The following is an 18,532-nucleotide window of genomic DNA, read 5'->3' as shown; positions in this document are numbered from 1 at the left end:
AAAGGTTAAAAAAAATCATATCAAATCAGAAACTATCTCTTTGATGAATATTGCAAATGCTATATCATTAATAAATGGTGACAAATCTTTCGAAAATTGCTGCTATGTAGAAAGCCATCGATAACTTTCAACAACAACGTCATATAACCCTGAAAAAGAACACTAGCGTGACGGAGCTTAATATAGTTATACTAACCATCCAATGTACGTATGTAGGTATAGACAAAACAGAATGTCATCTTTCGTGTTAGTTCAGAAGCACTATTTACGATAAATTGCGGAAAACTTATTAGCTTAATAGAAAATATTTCATTGACATTTGAAGCCTATAAGAAACAACGAAACAAAGTATAAACCTAAAGGTCTGGCAATAAAAAAGGCCGTATACTTTGAAATCTTATTTGATTTAAATTAAATTAAGTAAGAAATAATACATAGTATATAAGAAAAAAACCTGAAATATTACAATGCAATGATACGAACCGGACCAACTTAACGTAGTTGACATTAAATACATTAATGTGCAATGCCAGTATATTAGGGAGCTGGGTAATTACAGCCATAGGCGAATTGCCTGGTGTCAGCTAACAGGCATCAAAAGAGAACGTGATCGTGACTTTTATAAACTGGAATTCCTCAAGACTACTTGGATTGCTTAGTTATACATACAACTGAAAACTCAGCGAATCATATCCAAATGATCCTAAAATAAAGGCGCTGAAATAAAAGAATGGATAGTAACCAAATAGCCTCAAGAACCTTTTCTAAACATATTCGATCAAGAGGAAATATTCGGTTATTCGAGAGGTCCAAATCATAGATCCCGATTCAAGAATCCTGCGAACTTAAGTATCATAGAGGACACGAATAACCGACGGCACATGACTCATAACAAACCCGATAATTTCGGAAGATTCATAGCAGTTGCATACAAAATAACGAAGAATAAAAATACTTTCTAACTGCCGAAATTCTAAAAATTACTCATATTGCCGAGATATTATGCATTTTTATAAATTTATATTTTTTTATTTTTATATTCCATTATTACATTTGAAGCAAAAGTTTACCAAATAAACTTGAGTTAAATAATTTAAATATTTAATCGATATTTTAAACCATTCATGTAAGGTAAATCTTGTTGTCAATTTATATAATCATAATTTTAAATAGATTCGTTGCAGAGAGTTATTTGTGGGGTATTCACTGTTTTGGCCAACGCTCTTTTTGTGATTAACTTGATTAACTAGGTATAAAATTTCATGCATATTTTTTAAAATTTTACTAATAAAAAACCCTTGTAGCCATAAACGATTGTAACATACACATTTTCAAAATATATATCACAAATCTTGATTTTTTAATCTCCTTACAATCAACAACTTAAAAAGTTGTTCTGTAAAATCACCATCTTTGTATCAAATCTAGAATCACTGTTGAATATTTCAGCAAATTTAAGATGCAATCGTTTACAAAACTCACTTCGAATTCATAGATTAAAATGAATAGAAAATGCATAAAATAATTGAGTAAACACATATTTCATAAAATGAATGACGTGTTTAAGAAATCACTTATATTGTTTATTTCATGCAGATAGATAACACGCTCGTCTGTCAAATCTTGTTCGTTGACGATATAATTAGCCCGCGTCGGAGGGTTCATACACTCACTAGTTAAAGCATACACAATGATTGCATACTTTATCTAGGGAAAGTATACATAAAATGAAGCATTGTAAACTTTAACTAAAACTCATAGTTAGTGCATACTTAGCCTAGTCATTATATACATTATCGAAATTTAGCACTTCAACGTTGACATATGTATATACAAACAAATATGGAAAAGTGCGACTATATTATTTAGATGTAACAGTACCAATAAGCTGCAATTATCATTGTCACCAAACATTTAGGATTTGCAGTAACTAATTGATCAATAAAATTTTACTTAATATTATTTAGCATGATAAAATATATATATATATATATATATATATATATATATATATATATATATATATATATATATATATATATATATATATATATATATATATATATATATATATATATTTATAGTGAATTTTGCAAGGCACTTTAAAAAATCAACATACTACTGTTTCATATAGTTTAGAAGTGATTATGTATTTTCTGTAGATATTCTTAAAAGTTTTCACCCTTACAGGCATTTTCTTTCAATTCGTATTTATAGAAGCTTAAATTTGAGTAAATGTGTCGGTCAGTCGGGCAGAGCGCGAAGCGTAAAGGGCAATCGCTCGGGTAAATGTCGGGTACGGGGGCAGATCGTATAGGGTGGGCGGTCGAGGGTGGGCGGCCGAGGGTAGGTCGCGTTGCGCAGTGCCAGTGTGACTCGCGCCGCGCCCGACTGACACACATCGATTTTCGAGAGCATGGCACGCGCTCCTTCCGGTCTGTCCTCCGTCGAGGGTCCGCGACTGACCCTTCCGACGAAAGTCCTAACCTTGTCGTTTCGCTTTTTCAGACACCTGATCGAGAGGCCGAGGATGCCGGAGCGGAACACCTAAGACGCCCGGAAAATGGCCGCCGACCGACCCTCCACCCGGCACCTCTACTGGTCGCAGCTGCGCGCCATGCTCATCAGGAACGTCTACCTGAAGAAGCGCGACACCAGGAAGACTATAGCGGTAAGTGCGATTAGATTTACTTCTATCGCAAGCTATCTCCAAAATGTATTCCAAACTATTCAGAGGTGTGTGCTTCTAACTGTCGTTTTTATAAAAAATCTTTGTCACACATTAAACGCAAAATATATTTTTTGATTACAGTCTAAAATGAGGTTGCACCATATCATGAATTTCATATGAATTTTATTCGTAGGCATCGCATTAATTCAGTAATATTTCATACCTATGTAACATCACAAAATATACTGTTTATGTAACATCTTTGGATTAATGCACAACAATTGTTAAAAATATAGTCCAGTTGTGAGCGGGAAGCGCGAGATTATGAGCGCAATGTTTGATAAAGCTGACGGACAGACAAAGGTTAAAATGACCCAGAATACTTGTGGGCGAGATGTTGCATTTAAAGAATTGTGGGCGTTGATTATGACGAAATTTATAAATGAAGCCATAAGCTTAGTTTGATTATATTCGATTGAAAGCTATTTCTATAAACTACAATAGTTACAACAATTACTTAAAATATAGATGTCTGATCATCCATTACCATAACCTAAATATTTTTTTATTTTGCATATTTACTTTATTCTTCTATTTACATTTATCCATCTTCCATTGCAACATGACAGGCCTTAACCTAACGGTTTACAACTGGGTAAACACAATCAATAACTACTAAATAAGACATAATACTGTAAATCAGTTACATATATGTTATTAAAATCAAAAATTACAATCAATAAATGTCACTAGCTCGATTTTATTTTAAGTATCTAGAAAAATCTAATCTGTGAAGATCAATCTAAGTAATAGGTGTTACCATTAATTTCGATTTCCTAGACACTAGATAGAAATATAAAAAAACACTTAGGTACATATAGGATTCGATGTATACAAACAAATAATAAGATAGTTGTTTTCACAAATTACTTTCGTAAAATATTCAGACAAGATGCTCTTATCTCCCCGATCATTTATTTCCTCTCTTTGCATAAGAAAATAAGGTGTATTAGTTAGCGTTATTAAGAACTATCTTTCTTAATATTTGACATCACAAATTCAGAATACGATACAACATGCGTTTGCAAATCCACATTTAAAAGGCTTTTAAATGATTCAAACTTTATGTGACAGTAAACACAATAAACATTATCATTCGCATTATTTAAAGCAAGCTCAAATTGTGCCCGTAAATAACTTTCTTCATTTATTTAAATCTTATCCTGGCTTTCTCAATCCGACACTTTGTCTCAAGTATGTGGTCCAAGTTTTCATCAAAACTGTATTTTATTTCACTTCAAATTGGAATTTTAATGAAGTTGAGTCGTCTGTGGTACTCCATAATGAGCTAAACACTCATCCGAGTGACGATTGCCTTAATTCATATACTGACGGCCACTTAAGTAACTCGATTAAAACTAACAAAACCGTTCTAGAAACCAAACTTCTAAGAAGTAATCATAATTTTGTCGAATGTTTTTTGAAACTTTGTATGGGCACTAGAGGTTAGTGACCGTGGAATAATGCAGATTAAAACCCTGTTGTTGGTCCACTAACGCCTCAAAATTTCAGGTAGGTCATTTGGGGAGGGGGAAGTGGGTTTGTATAGAAAAATATATACCATTTGATGAAATACTATGAATCTTAATGAAATCAAAATATTAAACAAACGACCACTGACTTGTCAACTTTTGCCTGCACTTCGATATCACACTGTTTCAAAAATATGATAGCAATTCTTACCGATATTATTATGGACTTCTGATATAAGAGGGCTAATCGAAGTATATTCAAACCAAATTTAGGTCAATAGAAGGGCGTAAAAACAATTATCACTTCTCAGAAGTCAAAAATTCACGTTAAAAGCAATAAAATCATGTCAGCCCCGTTGCAGTGGGAACTCTCGTTACTGAGCGTTCCTACTGCAACGGCGCCGGAATTATTTTATTGGTTTTGACGTGGATTTTTGCCTTCTGAGAAGGGCAAATTGTTTACTGTGCTATTGGTCATAATTCGGGTAAGATATGTTTCATTCGATTCTCACTAATTGTAAGTCATAATATTATTTTAAAAAGAGCGCTTTCACTACGACAGCGAAGGCACGATTTTATTACTTTTGACGTGGACTTTAAACAGGAACGTCGTTTGGAAGAATTTGGCCAGAAAAATGTATGTCGCTTAATGAAACACTATGAATTTGAATAAAATGGAAATATTAAAAAAACGACCACTGACTGGCCATTCCCCCCCCCCCCCTTGGAAAAAGCTGAAATGACGTCCCTGTGTGATTTTTGATATACATATTAAGTAAAGAACGGATATCCTTATCGTCTATTCGTTTACCTTTTCAAATGAGCGTCATTTTTATGTTGAAATTTATCAAACGCCTTCTCAAAGTCGATAAAATGTAAATGAATATTTATGTTATATTGCGAATGCTTTGTAATTAAGCTTATATACTAAAAAATATACTTTTGTTAAGTAATAAGACGATTTATCGACTGAGGTATATTAAACTTACTTAGTTGCGTAAATGTGTGATGTTATGGATATTTATATTAAGGGGAGATTAGTAAAAGCCTATAAAATTGTTGTCGTAATGAATTTGAAGTCGAATTTTATTTATCTTCTTGCAGGAAGTGCTCGTACCACTGTACTCGCTGGGCGTTCTGATCATCATGAAAATCCTCGTCCGCAATCCCAATTTTCCCGAGATGCTCGAACCTCGCTTTGACGCTCGCCTTTTCCAGCATTTCGAGAGAAACAATCACACCATCGCCGTAGTGCCTAATGACACCGACACTGCGGTGAGTTAAAAACGCCACTCTCTCTTTCTGGATAGCCCGCTGATCGATCATTTTTTCAGGAGTTCCTCGACGAGGTGAACGCTCAGCTGCTCGGCATCCCCCGCGCGCGCCATATTAACTGGCTGGCATTTCAAACCCAAGAACAGCTGCTGGGTGAGTATTGGAGTCGTCCCGAAGGCATGCCGATGGCCGTCATCTTCCGCACCAATCCAATGGCCTCTGGAACACCCCTTAAGTAAGACAACTTTTCTATCTCGCTACTCACTCAAATTTCCTTACTTTTCTCTTTATTTCTAAGGTATACAATTCGAACAAACCCATCTCTGGCAGCGACGCCCTCCACCCGTACACTTTGGTCCTCTCCAGCTGCTTGTAGAGTGGCTCCTGCACACTGGACCAGCGGGATGTTCTCCACCGGCGGCGACACGTGCCCCGTCAATCAGTATGTCTTTTCGGGATTCGTGGCGTTGCAGGCACTCATAGACTACACCAAGATCAAGGTTGGTCGCTGCTCTGCGTCATCGTTCGGCGGAGCAAATTAATAATAAAACATGAATGCGCCTTCAGCTCGAGAGTCCCGACGGAGAGTTTCCAATGCCAGACATCGCGCTAGAGCTATTTCCTAAGCCGGCTTACACGGGCAACTGGATCGTGGCCTTCCGAATCGTCATACCAATCTACATGGTCATGACGCTGTCGCAGTTCATCACCTATCTGCTGATGCTGGTCGTCGGCGAGAAGGAGAGCAAGATCCGCGAAGGCATGAGGATTATGGGACTCGTCGATTCAGTCTACTGGTACGATTTTTCGCCTCGACGCCCACAAACGTCCGAACCGACATTTTTCTCACGCTTTCAGGGCGTCGTGGTTCATCTTATACGCTGGCTTCGTATTGGTGCTCTCGATCGTCTGTACGGTCCTGCTGTTCACGCTGAAGGTAAGCCGCTCACATTGTCGCAATGCCGATCTTATATTAAAATCTGGGGGTCTTCTTTTCAGGTCTTTCAGCATTCTTCTTGCGTTCTGGTGTTCCTGTTGATCCTGCTGTTTGGATTCACTATAATCATGTTCGGGTTTCTGCTGACGCCATTCTTTGATAAAGCGAGGGTGATTGTCGCAAGTTCGCTTACAATTTTATCACACAAACTGATGAAAACTCTGCTCTTCTTTCAGACGGCCGGCATACTGGGCAACTTTGCAGTGAATCTTATGAGCGTGCTGTACTTTATACAAGTGTTCGTGTCAAACGCGGACTCTGTGGCCTTCTGGTTTGTTTCGTTGATTAGTTCTAGTGGATTCGCGCTTGCGATGGATAAGGTGAGTCAAAGAGAAACGCTCGAGCGTAGAAGAGTCGATCAATGAGTTTTTTTTATTTTTAGGCTTTGGTGCTTGACATGGCTGGGGAGGGAGTCACGTGGGACAACCTATGGAATGGTCCCGGAATACCTTTTGGAGGCTCTCTGATCATGATGGCCTTTGATACTGTGCTCTACGGCTTACTGGCTTACTATTTGGACGCTGTTATACCAAGTAAGTCGAAAATTAACTACGACGCGTAGAGTAATCGATAACACGCTATCTCCGTTTGCAGGCGAGCATGGAATCAAGAGACGTCCCTGGTTCTGTTTTTTGCCTTCATTCTGGTGCTCGAAACATAAACCTCACATGAACGTGTATCACGCTAATTCTAACGGAGAGACGCTGAACGTCCAGCTTAATAAGGACGTCGAACCGGTGCCGAGGTAACTTTTAACTCAGTAATTTTCGTACACTCTGGCGGACTTATAAAATTACAAAAATTGAAATATATTTTACAATGACGTATTATTATTTATTTTATTATGAGACAATGTCCCATTAAAAATGAGTAGTAGTACTTCAGATCACCTAAAAAAATATTGTTATTTTGACACCAAATTTGGTCTTAATCAGTTTGTATATAATTTTATTACACATTTATTTATGATTATTTTTGCCTCCTACAATATACTTTTGATATATTTAATATACGCATATAAACAAATACATAATCTTACTAAATTTGACAATACTTCTATTTATGATCTATTATAATCTAAAAACGATTTTCTTTTGTCGCAGAGAGCTGCGGGACAAAGAGGCTATTCGTATCGTATCGCTCCACAAAAGCTACCGGAATTGCAGGAAGGCTGAGGTGAAGGCGGTCGACGGAATAGACCTCTCAATCTACGAGGGGCAGATAACAGCGATTCTCGGGCACAATGGAGCGGGAAAATCTACAATGTTCAACATATTGACGGGCTTAACGGCACCCACCTCAGGAACGGCTTACGTGTTCGGCTTGGACGTCAGAGACCCGCAGGACATGGACGAGATACGTAGAATGACAGGAGTGTGCCCACAGCACGACATTCTCTTCGATTTGCTGACCGTTAAGCAGCACTTGATGTTCTTCGCAGCCGTTCGAGTGAGTGCAGAAAAAAGCGACTGGCCGAGCGTAGAATTGCACTAATCTATCCAATTTCAGGGAATTCCCAAGTGGAGACTAGAGAAGGAAGTGCATCGGGCCATGCAGGAGGTGTCGCTGACGGAGCAGGCCAACAAGTTCGCCAAGCACTTGTCGGGCGGACAGAAGCGCAAGCTGAGCGTAGCCATCGCAATTATCGGCGATCCTAAGGTTCGAACAAAATTATTGCGATATCTTATTAAAGTTGCAACTGATAATATTTGCAGATTATCATTCTGGACGAGCCGACTGCTGGAGTGGACCCTATTTCCAGAAGGCATATGTGGCGCATACTTCAGCGGCTGCGTTCGGGCAAAGTGCTGCTACTTACGACGCACTTCATGGACGAGGCGGACATACTCGGCGACAGGAAGGCAGTCATCTCTAGAGGAAAGCTGCGGTGTGCCGGAACGTCGCTGTTTCTAAAGAACAAGTTCGGCATTGGTTATCACCTGACGCTAGTGTTAGACGGTGAGCGATTTAGTGTCGGAAGTGAATGTAATTCGATGTGAAAGACTGGTATTTTTAGGAGTATGTCGGGAGAACCAAATCACGCGTCTCGTCACCAGCAGAGTGGCCCGCGCAGAGAAGGCTCGTCGTCACGGCCGTGAGCTTTCCTACATCCTGCCTCACAACGCCGTGCACCAGTTCGTCTCCCTATTTTCAGCGATCGAGGAAGAGATCAATACTAAAGCCAACAGACTAGGTAGAATGTTCTTCGGCGGAGCAATATTTAGACGGTCGAATAACGTTCGGCTGTTGCAGGTATCTGCAGCTACGGCGTATCAATGACGACGCTGGAAGAGGTATTCCTGCACTTAGAAGGCGAGGGCGAAGAGTCTGGCACGCCGGTAGATGGCCTCTCCCGAAAGTTGGTGAGGGCGAGGGCGCTGTCCAGATCGCTGTCGCTGCAGAGTAAGAGCCCCAGCTACCAAGAGCTGCATGACAAAGAGAACAATTCAACTCAGGTTTTGCCCCCAGACGTGCACTTCAACCCTGTGGGAACGCAGGCGACGGGGCTGGCTCTTCACACCACAGGCCACGGGGTGGAGCACGTCAAAGTACTTATGTTTTAGTTTTTTGCACAATATTGTAATGGATTAAGTGAGATTTTGCTATTTTAAGGCTTCTTTGTGAAACGTGACCAACCGCGATACGGAATCGGTCACCTTCAATTAACATGAGTAATTCTTTTTTGCGTATTTTAATAGATTTTTCTGATACAATAAATTTCTGTACACGGGATTCATGTGAATGTGTTGGAGAGATAATCAATTATACAATTAAATATTAAAAAACAGCGAACAAGATATTTGCCACAAATACAAAATAATCAAATTTATGTAATTATTGAAAATATTAGTATTATTACAAAATTAGGTAAAATAGTTTTAATATATGACTTTTGTACTCCACTAGCAATTGTATAACATTTAGATTTCATTTCATTAAAAATCTTAGGTGGCCGGCGCAAACAACAATGCAAACAGCTCTGCCGCACCTCCACCGGACCTTGGACAGTTCGCTGAGAACATTAAGATCAGATCGAGCTCAACTCAGATCCTCGGCGCGCTAATCTGGATCCGGACGATACGCATGATTCGGGATCCGTACAAGCTGTATATGCTGATAATCTTGCCTATCCTGTTCGCCGCGTTTGGTCTGTATGTCAAGTCGCGTCAGGTGTCCTTCCTGAAAATGCATCCGCTGGTGCTTAACGCACACACCTACCGAAATTTGACGTCGGTGGCAGTGAACGCCGCAGAGGAGGACTCGGAGCGTTTGGCTGACACCTTTTCGCTGCTGGGCGCCGGTCCCGTAGATGCATCTTACGACGGAACCTTCGCTGGCTTGCTAGACATGCCGCCTAACATGGCCGCCTTTAACGTCAGTCGCCTGGATGCGCCTGGCGCCTCGCTCGCCATCGTGTACAACGATACCTTCACCCACGGCCTACCCATCGCCATCAACCTCATCAGTAACACGCTCTTCAGGTACGTTATTGTTTCATTTTTTGACGTACAAAACTGCCACCGCTTTAATGAGAGATTCGGTTTCAGAATGCGCGCTACTGAAGCCGGTGTTGCCGACAAATGGCATCCGATCGAAGTGGCCTCGCATCCTTTGCAACAGACTTCGCACCCCGAGGAGTTCGACGTTGGCACTCTCTCTTGCGCCTCCTTTATGGGCATGATATTTGTGTTGGTACCTGTGAGTCTCGCCGTCGACATGGTCTACGATAGAGAAGTAAGAACGTTCCGATTCTGTAAATCGCATCGACCGCGTCGCCTCTCACGCTATTTGGCTTATAGATCAAGGCGAAAAACCAGCTAAGAGTAAATGGGCTGTCTCTGGGAATGTACTTTGCTACATACTTCGCCGTACTCGCCGTCATCATGTTAATAATCACGATCGCACTCATGTTTTTGGTAAGCGAGCTACGGTCAACTCTCAGTCGGTGTTTTCATGACCTCACTTCCGGTTTTATCGCTCGCAGATAGTCTTGAACGACATACCTTCGCTGAGGGAACCTCCAGCACTGGCGACGCTGAGTGTCCTCTTTGCTGTGTACTGCCCGGGATCGATCCTCTTCTCGACCAGCCTCTCGTACATCTTCGATCGTATGGACTCCGCCCAAGGCATCCTCCCGAACATCGCCACGTGGGTCGGGATGATCCCGTTCTTGTTGGTGGCCATCCTCGACATGCTGAGACTGGGTGACTCTTGGGCTTTTAGTCTCCACGTGACGTTTTCGCTGCTTAACACAATGTATATTCCGTACGCACTGGTGTACTACGTGGACAGGTGTGTTGGTAATTTATGTACGCGCTTCCTACTCTGTCTGACGTCGTCGCGTTTTCAGAGTGCACTTGATGTGCAGACTCAGTGCGACGTGCTCCAAGCTGACGATCGCCGATTACGCAACCGAAGAGATAATCGTGCTTGTCGTGGGCTCCGTTTTACACGTTCCTCTGTGGTGCGCCGTGCTGTACTGGGTGGACGCACTCAAGGCTGGCGCGCGCACCTCGGATATCTTCTCTTTCGGACGAAAGGTAATTTCATCTCACGTGTTTCGAAATGACTGATCTTCTAATTGGAGTTTTTGAACATTTTAGAAAACTGCAGCAATTTCGAACGAAGAGAGTGAGGATTCGGAGCCAGGCAACAGGTGCGCGGGAGTCGGCGGCGAGACGAGCGACCACGAAGACGCCGACGTGCGCAGAGAGAGGCATAGAGTGGCCAGTCTGCTGAAGGCCCCTCCAGCGCATCCGCCCGTTCTCATGGTTCACGTAAGTTTGGTCTTAAACGTCTGCTTTCCTGGCGATCGTTTCTCTCACTCAAATATTTGGGTTTGCAGAACTTGCACAAGGAGTATAAGAGCTCGACCTTGTCGTCTTGCTGCCAGAGTGACGAGACTGAGGTTGAGGATGGAGAAGCTGACGGCGAAGGCAACGGAGCCCGCCAGACTGCTGTGGCATCACTGTCGTTCGCCGTAGAGGCAGGAGAGGTGTTCGGATTGCTGGGGCACAATGGCGCTGGAAAAACCACCACTATGAAGATCGTTACCGCCGAGGAGTCCCCCACCGACGGTACGGTCGTGCTCGGCGGCCACAACGTGACGCCGTCCAGCCGCGACGCTTTTCAGATGCTGGGCTATTGTCCACAGCACGATGCGCTCTGGAAAAACGTTACCGTGCGCGAACATCTCGAGTGCTACGCAGCCATTCGTGGAGTACCCAAACAGGACGTCGATAGAATCGTCGACCTGTATATGACGGGGCTGCAAATCCAAGAACACTCAAATAAAAACGCGGACGAGTGCTCGGGGGGCACGCGCAGGAAGCTGTCGTTCGCGATGGCGATGGTAGGCTCTCCGAGGCTCGTCCTGCTTGACGAGCCGTCCACCGGTATGGACCCCCGCAGTAAGAGGTTCCTCTGGGACACGATCCTCGCGAGCTTTCAAGGCAAGAAAGGCGCAATCCTCACCACGCATTCCATGGAGGAGGCGGACGCTCTCTGCTCGAGGGTCGGCATAATGGTCAAAGGAGGTCTGAGGTAAGAATCAACGGTTGAAAGGTGGCGTTTTCATTCGTTCGTCTAATGCGCCTCGTTCGCTTCCAGATGCATCGGATCGACGCAGCACTTAAAGAACCTTTATGGAGCCGGCTATACGCTGGAGATGAAGTTTCTGCCTTCCACCATCAGAAAGAGGCACTCGCCGGACGCGGCGGGTTCGGCGAGAAGCGCCGGACCGGTTTCCTGCAAGAGCGCACCGCCAACAAACGGGAGGGCCAACAGCGTCAGCCCTTCACTGGGTGAGAAGGACGAAATTGATTCAGCCGGGGGGTCACTCCTCGAGGACGACGGGGCTACCTGCGCAGCGGAGTGTGCCGTCGACGCCAACATCCACACTCCACTCGTCGGAGTCTCCGACGCTCTCGACAACGACGATGATGACGACATTCGTCGCAACTCGGTCTCCGTCAACTCCAGGTTTCGACCGGCGACTTGATTATTATTTTTAAAACGTGGTAATTATCTTTCTTTTTTTACAGGGTTCCCTCTGATGCAGAGAGCGTCGACAGAGAGACAGCGGGTGACGTGACAGTCGTGATGCAGTTCGTCTCCGAGCTGTTCCCCGACGTAAAGCTCGAGGAGAGTTTCGCCGATAGACTAGTTTTTAGCATACCGCAACACGGAGTCACTTCGTTGGCGCACTGCTTTTCGAAACTCGAGGCTGGTAAGTGTCGTCTTACATGCGATTGATATTCTGAACAAACTAAATGTGTGAAACAATGTATCTCGTGTTTGATAGTCGAAACAGATGTCAAGATGTTCTAGAATAACAGATCCAAATGTGGCTTACTACATTTATTAACTTTATTTATCTAGAATATTTTAAGAATTTGATCAAGGTTTGGTATTTTGTATATTAGTTTGTTTAACAAAATATGACATGAATGTTTGTTGATTATAAAGAGCAGATTTTAAAGAAGCTTGCGTTTATCCGTAATTCTGACTTACGTGGATATTCAGTCGAAAATTATGAATTATTTTTCGTAATGGTGTTTCATGTTATAGACTTGATAATTTGCAAGAGTTTTTTCGCAAATATCGAGATATTCATATTGAGCTAGTGATTTTTTCAAATTTTACACACATAAAAAAGCTACAAAAATTATAAAATAATTTAGAATTTATTAAGACTTGAGCACGTGTGGGAAAGCATGGTCTAATTATGGTTATGTCAAATCACGATATCAAGGGAACTAAAAGCCGGCTTACACACTATACACATTTTATATTACTTTTGTATTTTTTTCTCACTTATAATATCTTTATATGGATCATTTCATTCAATCTGTATTATTATAATTCTTTCGATTTGTTGATCGAAATTATTCTGTATAAGTTAACTGATAGTATTTGATGATGTCTTTTATATAATGGTTCATAAATACCCATTTTTTCTGTAATTGTTCATTAGCTTGGTGCAACGCTAAAAAATATCAGTTTTAAACCCCACTGCGTGATACTCTAGCGTGGTGTATGTGTATGCGTGCGCGCATTCGCGCCTGCAGTAAGACCGCAGCATTTGCATGTTAATGAATTCATTATTGTTCAAACCTAAATCTAATTTAAGCAAATTAGCCATTATACCATTATATTCGTTTATCATTTTTTGGGTTTGAACAGCAAATTGACGTTTCGCAACTGTCAAATATGCACAAATATGCTAGACGCTATTGCAACGCAGTACGGTGTAAAATCAGTGTTTTTTGGGCGTTGTGCTGTAATAATTAACACGTACTATTTTTCTATTTGCATAGAGCTAAAAACATTTTTTTCGAATTGACGTACATACATTATCAACTTAGCAATCTTACTATATTAATTATAATATTATGTATTATTAATTTATTTAGCTAATATAGCTAATTGTTTAGAAACAATGCAAAAAAAAACAGTATTTAAAATAAAAAAATTGATCACCCCCCTCTTCGGGCCTACAGCGAAAGATTTATAGTAAATAAATATTCTCTTTCGTTTCAGCTAAGGAGACTCTCCGCATCGAAGAATACAGCTTCAGTCAGACGACGCTGGAGCAAGTGTTCCTCAAGTTCGCTCAGTACGACGACGCGCAGGAAAACGAGGCGTCCGATCACTAGTCGAATTTTCGTTATCGTAGATACTCGATCGCTTGCAAGAGGAAGTAGAGGAGGGCGCCGTTCCGTTTCTCTATCGTAGGAATTTACTATTAACCGTGGTACCTGAGATTCGCTTCGCAGTCGGTCGTGGAAATTATTTTTGTAACGAGAGCGAAAGCGGTTTTTATATCAATTTGTAATATTTTATACGTCAGCAATAATATGATTAAATCAGATTAGTTAATTGGAGTGCGCCTTTTTGTCGTTAGACTGAAAATGCAGCGGAGCAACGCTATACTTTCAGCCTAAAGCGATTTGTATTAAAATATAAATTGATAATAGTACGCTGCGTATTTTGGAGATGGTCGGCGCGTCGCGCATGGCGGCCAAAACTGTCAAACGAAGGCGGCGCGAAGTGTCAAACGCTCGAATATGAGACGCAGCCTAGCGCCAAGTCGGTGCTTCGACGGCGGCGGGGAGCGACGATGCGGTTTCGAGTCGCCTCTCGCGCCGGGGGCGAAACGCCGCAAGACCAGGGAGGCGAACAAGCGGCCGCCGCCGCCGCCGACTCCCATTCCGATCGCCGGCTCGGACCACGAAGCCCTCATATTGCAGATTCTGAGTCGACCCTTCCGCGTCCCCATTCCCGACTACGTCTCTTCGTTCAGCGGAAAGAGCCTCGGGTTGAAGAAGTCGGCGGTGCGGAGGGCGCTGCACGATCCCGACGAGCCGAACGCGCTCGTGCTCTTCCGGCCGCCGCCGCTCTCGGAGGCCGATAAGCTGAAAGCGGACCCGGAGACGCTGCAGGTAGCCGTCGTGGTGGATCCCGTCGTCGGTAACGTGCTGCGGCCTCATCAGCGCGACGGGGTCAAGTTCATGTTCGAGTGCGTAACCGGGGCGAGGATCCCCGATGCTTTCGGCTGCATCATGGCCGACGAGATGGGCTTGGGGAAGACGCTGCAGTGCATCTCGCTGCTGTGGACGCTGCTGCGCCAGGGTCCCAACTGCAAGCCCATAGTCACCAAAGCCATAGTTGTATGTCCGAGTAGTCTCGTCAAAAACTGGCACAACGAGTTCCAGAAATGGCTAGGTCAGAGGATCGACGCCATGCCGATGGACGGTGGCTCGAAGGCCGAGGTCGAGACAAAACTGAATCGTTTCATGAACGCCTTCTCGACGGTTCGCGTCGCCACTCCCGTGCTCATCATCTCGTATGAGACCTTCCGCATCTACGCTAAGATTCTGCACTCGTCCGAAGTGGGGCTCGTGCTGTGCGATGAAGGCCACCGGCTCAAGAACTGCGAGAATCAGACGTACCAGGCGCTCATGGGGCTCAAGGCGAAGCGGCGGATCCTCATATCCGGCACGCCCATCCAGAACGACCTCATCGAGTACTTCAGCCTGGTGCACTTCGTCAACGAAGGCATCTTGGGGACCGTGCAGGAGTTCCGCAAGAAGTACGAAAACCCCATACTGAAAGGACAGGACGCGCTCGCTTCGCCGCAGGAGCGCGAGAGGGCCGTCGAACGCCTCGAGACGCTCACGTCGCTCGTCAACAAATGCATGATCCGGCGCACGAGCCAACTGCTCACTAAGTACCTGCCCGTTAAATTCGAGCAGGTCGTCTGCGTGCGCCTTTCGCCTTTACAAGCGCAGCTCTACCGCAACTTCATCGCGTCGGACGCCATCAGAAGGGCGATGAGCGACAAGTCGTCCTCTCTGACTGCTCTTTCCAGCATCACCGCGCTCAAAAAGCTCTGCAACCATCCCGACCTCGTCTACGACAAGATCGTCCAGAGAGCCGACGGGTTCGAGAAGGCTCTCGAGCTGCTTCCGCCGCGCTACAACGTCAACGACGTACTGCCCGAACTCTCCGGGAAGCTCGTCGTCTTGGACTGCATCCTCGCCAACCTGAAGACGAACACGGACGACAAAATCGTGCTCGTTTCAAACTACACGCAGACGCTAGACCTGTTCGAGAAGCTGTGTAACAAGCGCGGCTACGGCTACGTCCGCCTCGACGGCTCGATGAGCATCAAGAAAAGAGCCAAGGTGGTCGAGGAGTTTAATAAGAGGGAGTCCAAAGAGTGGATCTTCATGTTGAGCTCCAAAGCCGGGGGCTGCGGGCTCAACCTCATCGGCGCCAACCGTCTAGTCATGTTCGACCCGGACTGGAATCCGGCCAACGACGACCAGGCGATGGCGAGGGTGTGGCGCGACGGTCAGAAGAAGCCCTGCTACATATACCGCCTCCTGGCCGCCGGCACCATAGAGGAGAAGATATTCCAGCGGCAAGCGCACAAAAAAGCGCTGAGCGACACGGTCGTCGATCAGAACGACGAGTCGTCGCGCCACTTCAGCGCCGACGACCTCAAAGATCTGTTCCGTCTGGAAGAAAACACGCCCTCCGAGACCCACGACAAGTTCAAATGCAAGCGCTGCGTCAACAACATCCAGGTGACGATCCCTCCGGAGGGATCCGACTGCACCTCCGACCTGTCCCTGTGGTATCACAGCGCCGACAAAAAAAGCCTTGCGGACGTCGTTCTAAAGCAGTGCTGGGACCTCGCCAAGTCCATCTCGTTCGTCTTCCACCACAGATCCGCCAGAGCCGAAGTGAAAAAGACGCCCGAGGAGAACGAAGAGCTCCGAGAAGCCGACGAATCGAATCCCGGCGACTAGTCGCCTTGCACCGACGTTCCGAATAGAGTAGGTTTTATGTTAAGTTTGCGCGTCGCCGCCGTACCGACGCAAAATATATTACGTTTATTTTTCTAACTGTACATTTTACGATATGTGTAAATATAAATTATGTTATTGTTATTATGTAATAAATCATTCGAAGAGTTAGCCGACTTACTCCGATCGTCGCGTCGCCTAGTAATAATCGAAACGGTGCTTCGTTTAACTTTAAACTCCAATTTGTATTAAACGAATACACGGTGCGAACGTTCGCTTTTACATTTTCACTTGTACTGAAAATAATAATTTGCCTTAAAATACGTACGTTTATGCCGGCCGCGGTAAAATCGTTTGCCGTACGTTATCGCCGCCGGCTCTTCAATTTTTATAACGAACCTAATGATTAAAAATCTCATCTCACAGGTCGATCGGTGAAACGTAATATCTAACCTTTGTGATAAATTGTAAATAAATATGGAGTTTCAAATGTTTGTTTATTTCCTACTCTATATGAATGTTCGCTTGTTGGGAATTCGTCGGAACAGAAACTATGCTTTTATAAGATTCGTTTACGTATTTCTAACTTATGTATACATCTGCGGTATTTATAAATGGGAAGTTTGCCTTATTATTAAAGAGCACCGATACAGTTAAGAATGCTGTTAGAGTTGCCGAATGACTTGTGAAAAAATCTGCAAAATTTAGAACTGCACATATTCGAGAACTCGTTCAAAATTAATTCTATAAAATATATAAGAACTAAACAAGGGCCGCAAAGAAGAAAATATTGGAAGATTTAAGTTAAAAAGTATAACAGAAAGAGGAATACTGTTAAAAATTTGACCATTTGATTTTTTACTGTGCACGTATATAACAATATACATCCCAAAGAAAGCTAGCAAGTTAAAAAAATAATGTTGATAATACAACGTTTACCAGGCAAAGTGTATATAAAGAAAATACTCAAAATTGCAAATATAAAAAATATATATAAGTTCTAGGTCGAAGCCTTACCTAGAAGCCATTTTAAAGTTAACACAGTTTTTCTTTACAAAATAATCTTTTGCTTTTGTTTGAGTTGTTTTTAATACACCCGTATTTAAAGTAAAGAAATTTCATAGTTGCCAAATTTAAAGTAGTATGAATAATACATTCCATAAATTGGACCTATGCATGTAAGCAGCAGTGTGCTGGACGCCGATTCTCGCGAACCTCCTAAAATTTCCGAGATGACCATTTTTATTCTTGGTGTTTTATTTTCATAATATATTTTCAAAATCTGGTCACCTTATTTATAATCATGCCGAACCATCAATATTAAAATGTTTTACAACCTGAACATTTCTACTTAATCGTACGTTTTTATAGATTAAAAGTTTTTGTTCGTTCGAAACAGTTACTAAAATACACAGTCAAGTCGTTAGTATATATATTGAACTTATTTAAATATATTCTACACGGAATTTCGAATTGGGTGCTGACTAAATAAATTCAGGCCTAATTAATAAAAAAAATGCTATTAAATTATGGCAAATCGTGTCGTATCATAGAAATAAACACAATCATTTTATATTGTTTTTACTGATGAAACCAGGTAACAAAAGTTGAATCTCGAGCGTTTCTAATTTATATTAGAAATTTTCTAATTACAGTTATTATTAAAATTGTGACAATTTTCTGTACATATTTTATATTAATATATTATGAAAGTAAATATAGTTAATGTTACCAACGTAGC

At 42.8% G+C, this 18,532-nt stretch overlaps 2 protein-coding genes across 3 annotated transcripts; both read left to right on the top strand.

Moving 5' to 3' along the window:
* The first annotated feature begins 2,320 nt into the window (after positions 1-2,320).
* LOC148232558 (cholesterol transporter ABCA5-like) lies at positions 2,321-16,935 on the top strand. 2 transcript variants are annotated; one of them, XM_088192095.1, is made up of 27 exons: positions 2,324-2,435; positions 2,509-2,671; positions 5,308-5,478; positions 5,538-5,713; positions 5,777-5,978; positions 6,046-6,275; positions 6,337-6,415; positions 6,478-6,585; positions 6,652-6,795; positions 6,858-7,008; positions 7,070-7,220; positions 7,579-7,924; positions 7,985-8,134; positions 8,191-8,434; positions 8,493-8,669; positions 8,729-8,878; positions 8,945-9,024; positions 9,425-9,957; positions 10,024-10,210; positions 10,276-10,392; positions 10,461-10,768; positions 10,827-11,016; positions 11,080-11,253; positions 11,322-12,019; positions 12,086-12,457; positions 12,520-12,704; positions 14,018-16,935. In XM_088192095.1, exons 2-27 carry the CDS (start codon positions 2,564-2,566, stop codon positions 14,131-14,133), a joined length of 5,547 nt encoding a protein of 1,848 aa, XP_088048221.1. In that variant the 5' UTR covers positions 2,324-2,435; positions 2,509-2,563; the 3' UTR covers positions 14,134-16,935. The 2 variants fall into 2 exon arrangements, with proteins under 2 accessions (XP_088048220.1, XP_088048221.1); XM_088192094.1 differs by having other exon boundaries at positions 2,321-2,435; positions 8,729-9,024.
* Positions 14,192-17,281, top strand: okr (DNA repair and recombination protein RAD54-like okr). The gene has a single exon (XM_088192096.1). It carries the CDS (start codon positions 14,545-14,547, stop codon positions 16,792-16,794), a length of 2,250 nt encoding a protein of 749 aa, XP_088048222.1. The 5' UTR covers positions 14,192-14,544; the 3' UTR covers positions 16,795-17,281.
* Positions 17,282-18,532: the final 1,251 nt, after the last annotated feature.

This window comes from Plectrocnemia conspersa, unplaced genomic scaffold (assembly GCF_051122295.1).
Source record: "Plectrocnemia conspersa isolate PC_06_02 unplaced genomic scaffold, ASM5112229v1 ptg000009l, whole genome shotgun sequence".
Taxonomy (NCBI): Eukaryota; Metazoa; Arthropoda; class Insecta; order Trichoptera; family Polycentropodidae; genus Plectrocnemia; species Plectrocnemia conspersa.
The sequence above is the reverse complement of the archived record's forward strand: the minus strand, read 5'-3'. Positions and strand labels throughout refer to the sequence as shown.

Coding starts and splice junctions, on each gene's coding strand:
- LOC148232558 (XM_088192094.1), top strand. CDS start 2,564: ATGGCCGCCGACCGACCCTCCACCCGGCACCTCTACTGGTCGCAGCTG. Junction 8,435..8,492: donor CCTGACGCTAGTGTTAGACG/GTGAGCGATTTA, acceptor TGGTATTTTTAG/GAGTATGTCGGGAGAACCAA. Junction 10,769..10,826: donor CTGGTGTACTACGTGGACAG/GTGTGTTGGTAA, acceptor TCGCGTTTTCAG/AGTGCACTTGATGTGCAGAC.
- okr (XM_088192096.1), top strand. CDS start 14,545: ATGAGACGCAGCCTAGCGCCAAGTCGGTGCTTCGACGGCGGCGGGGAG.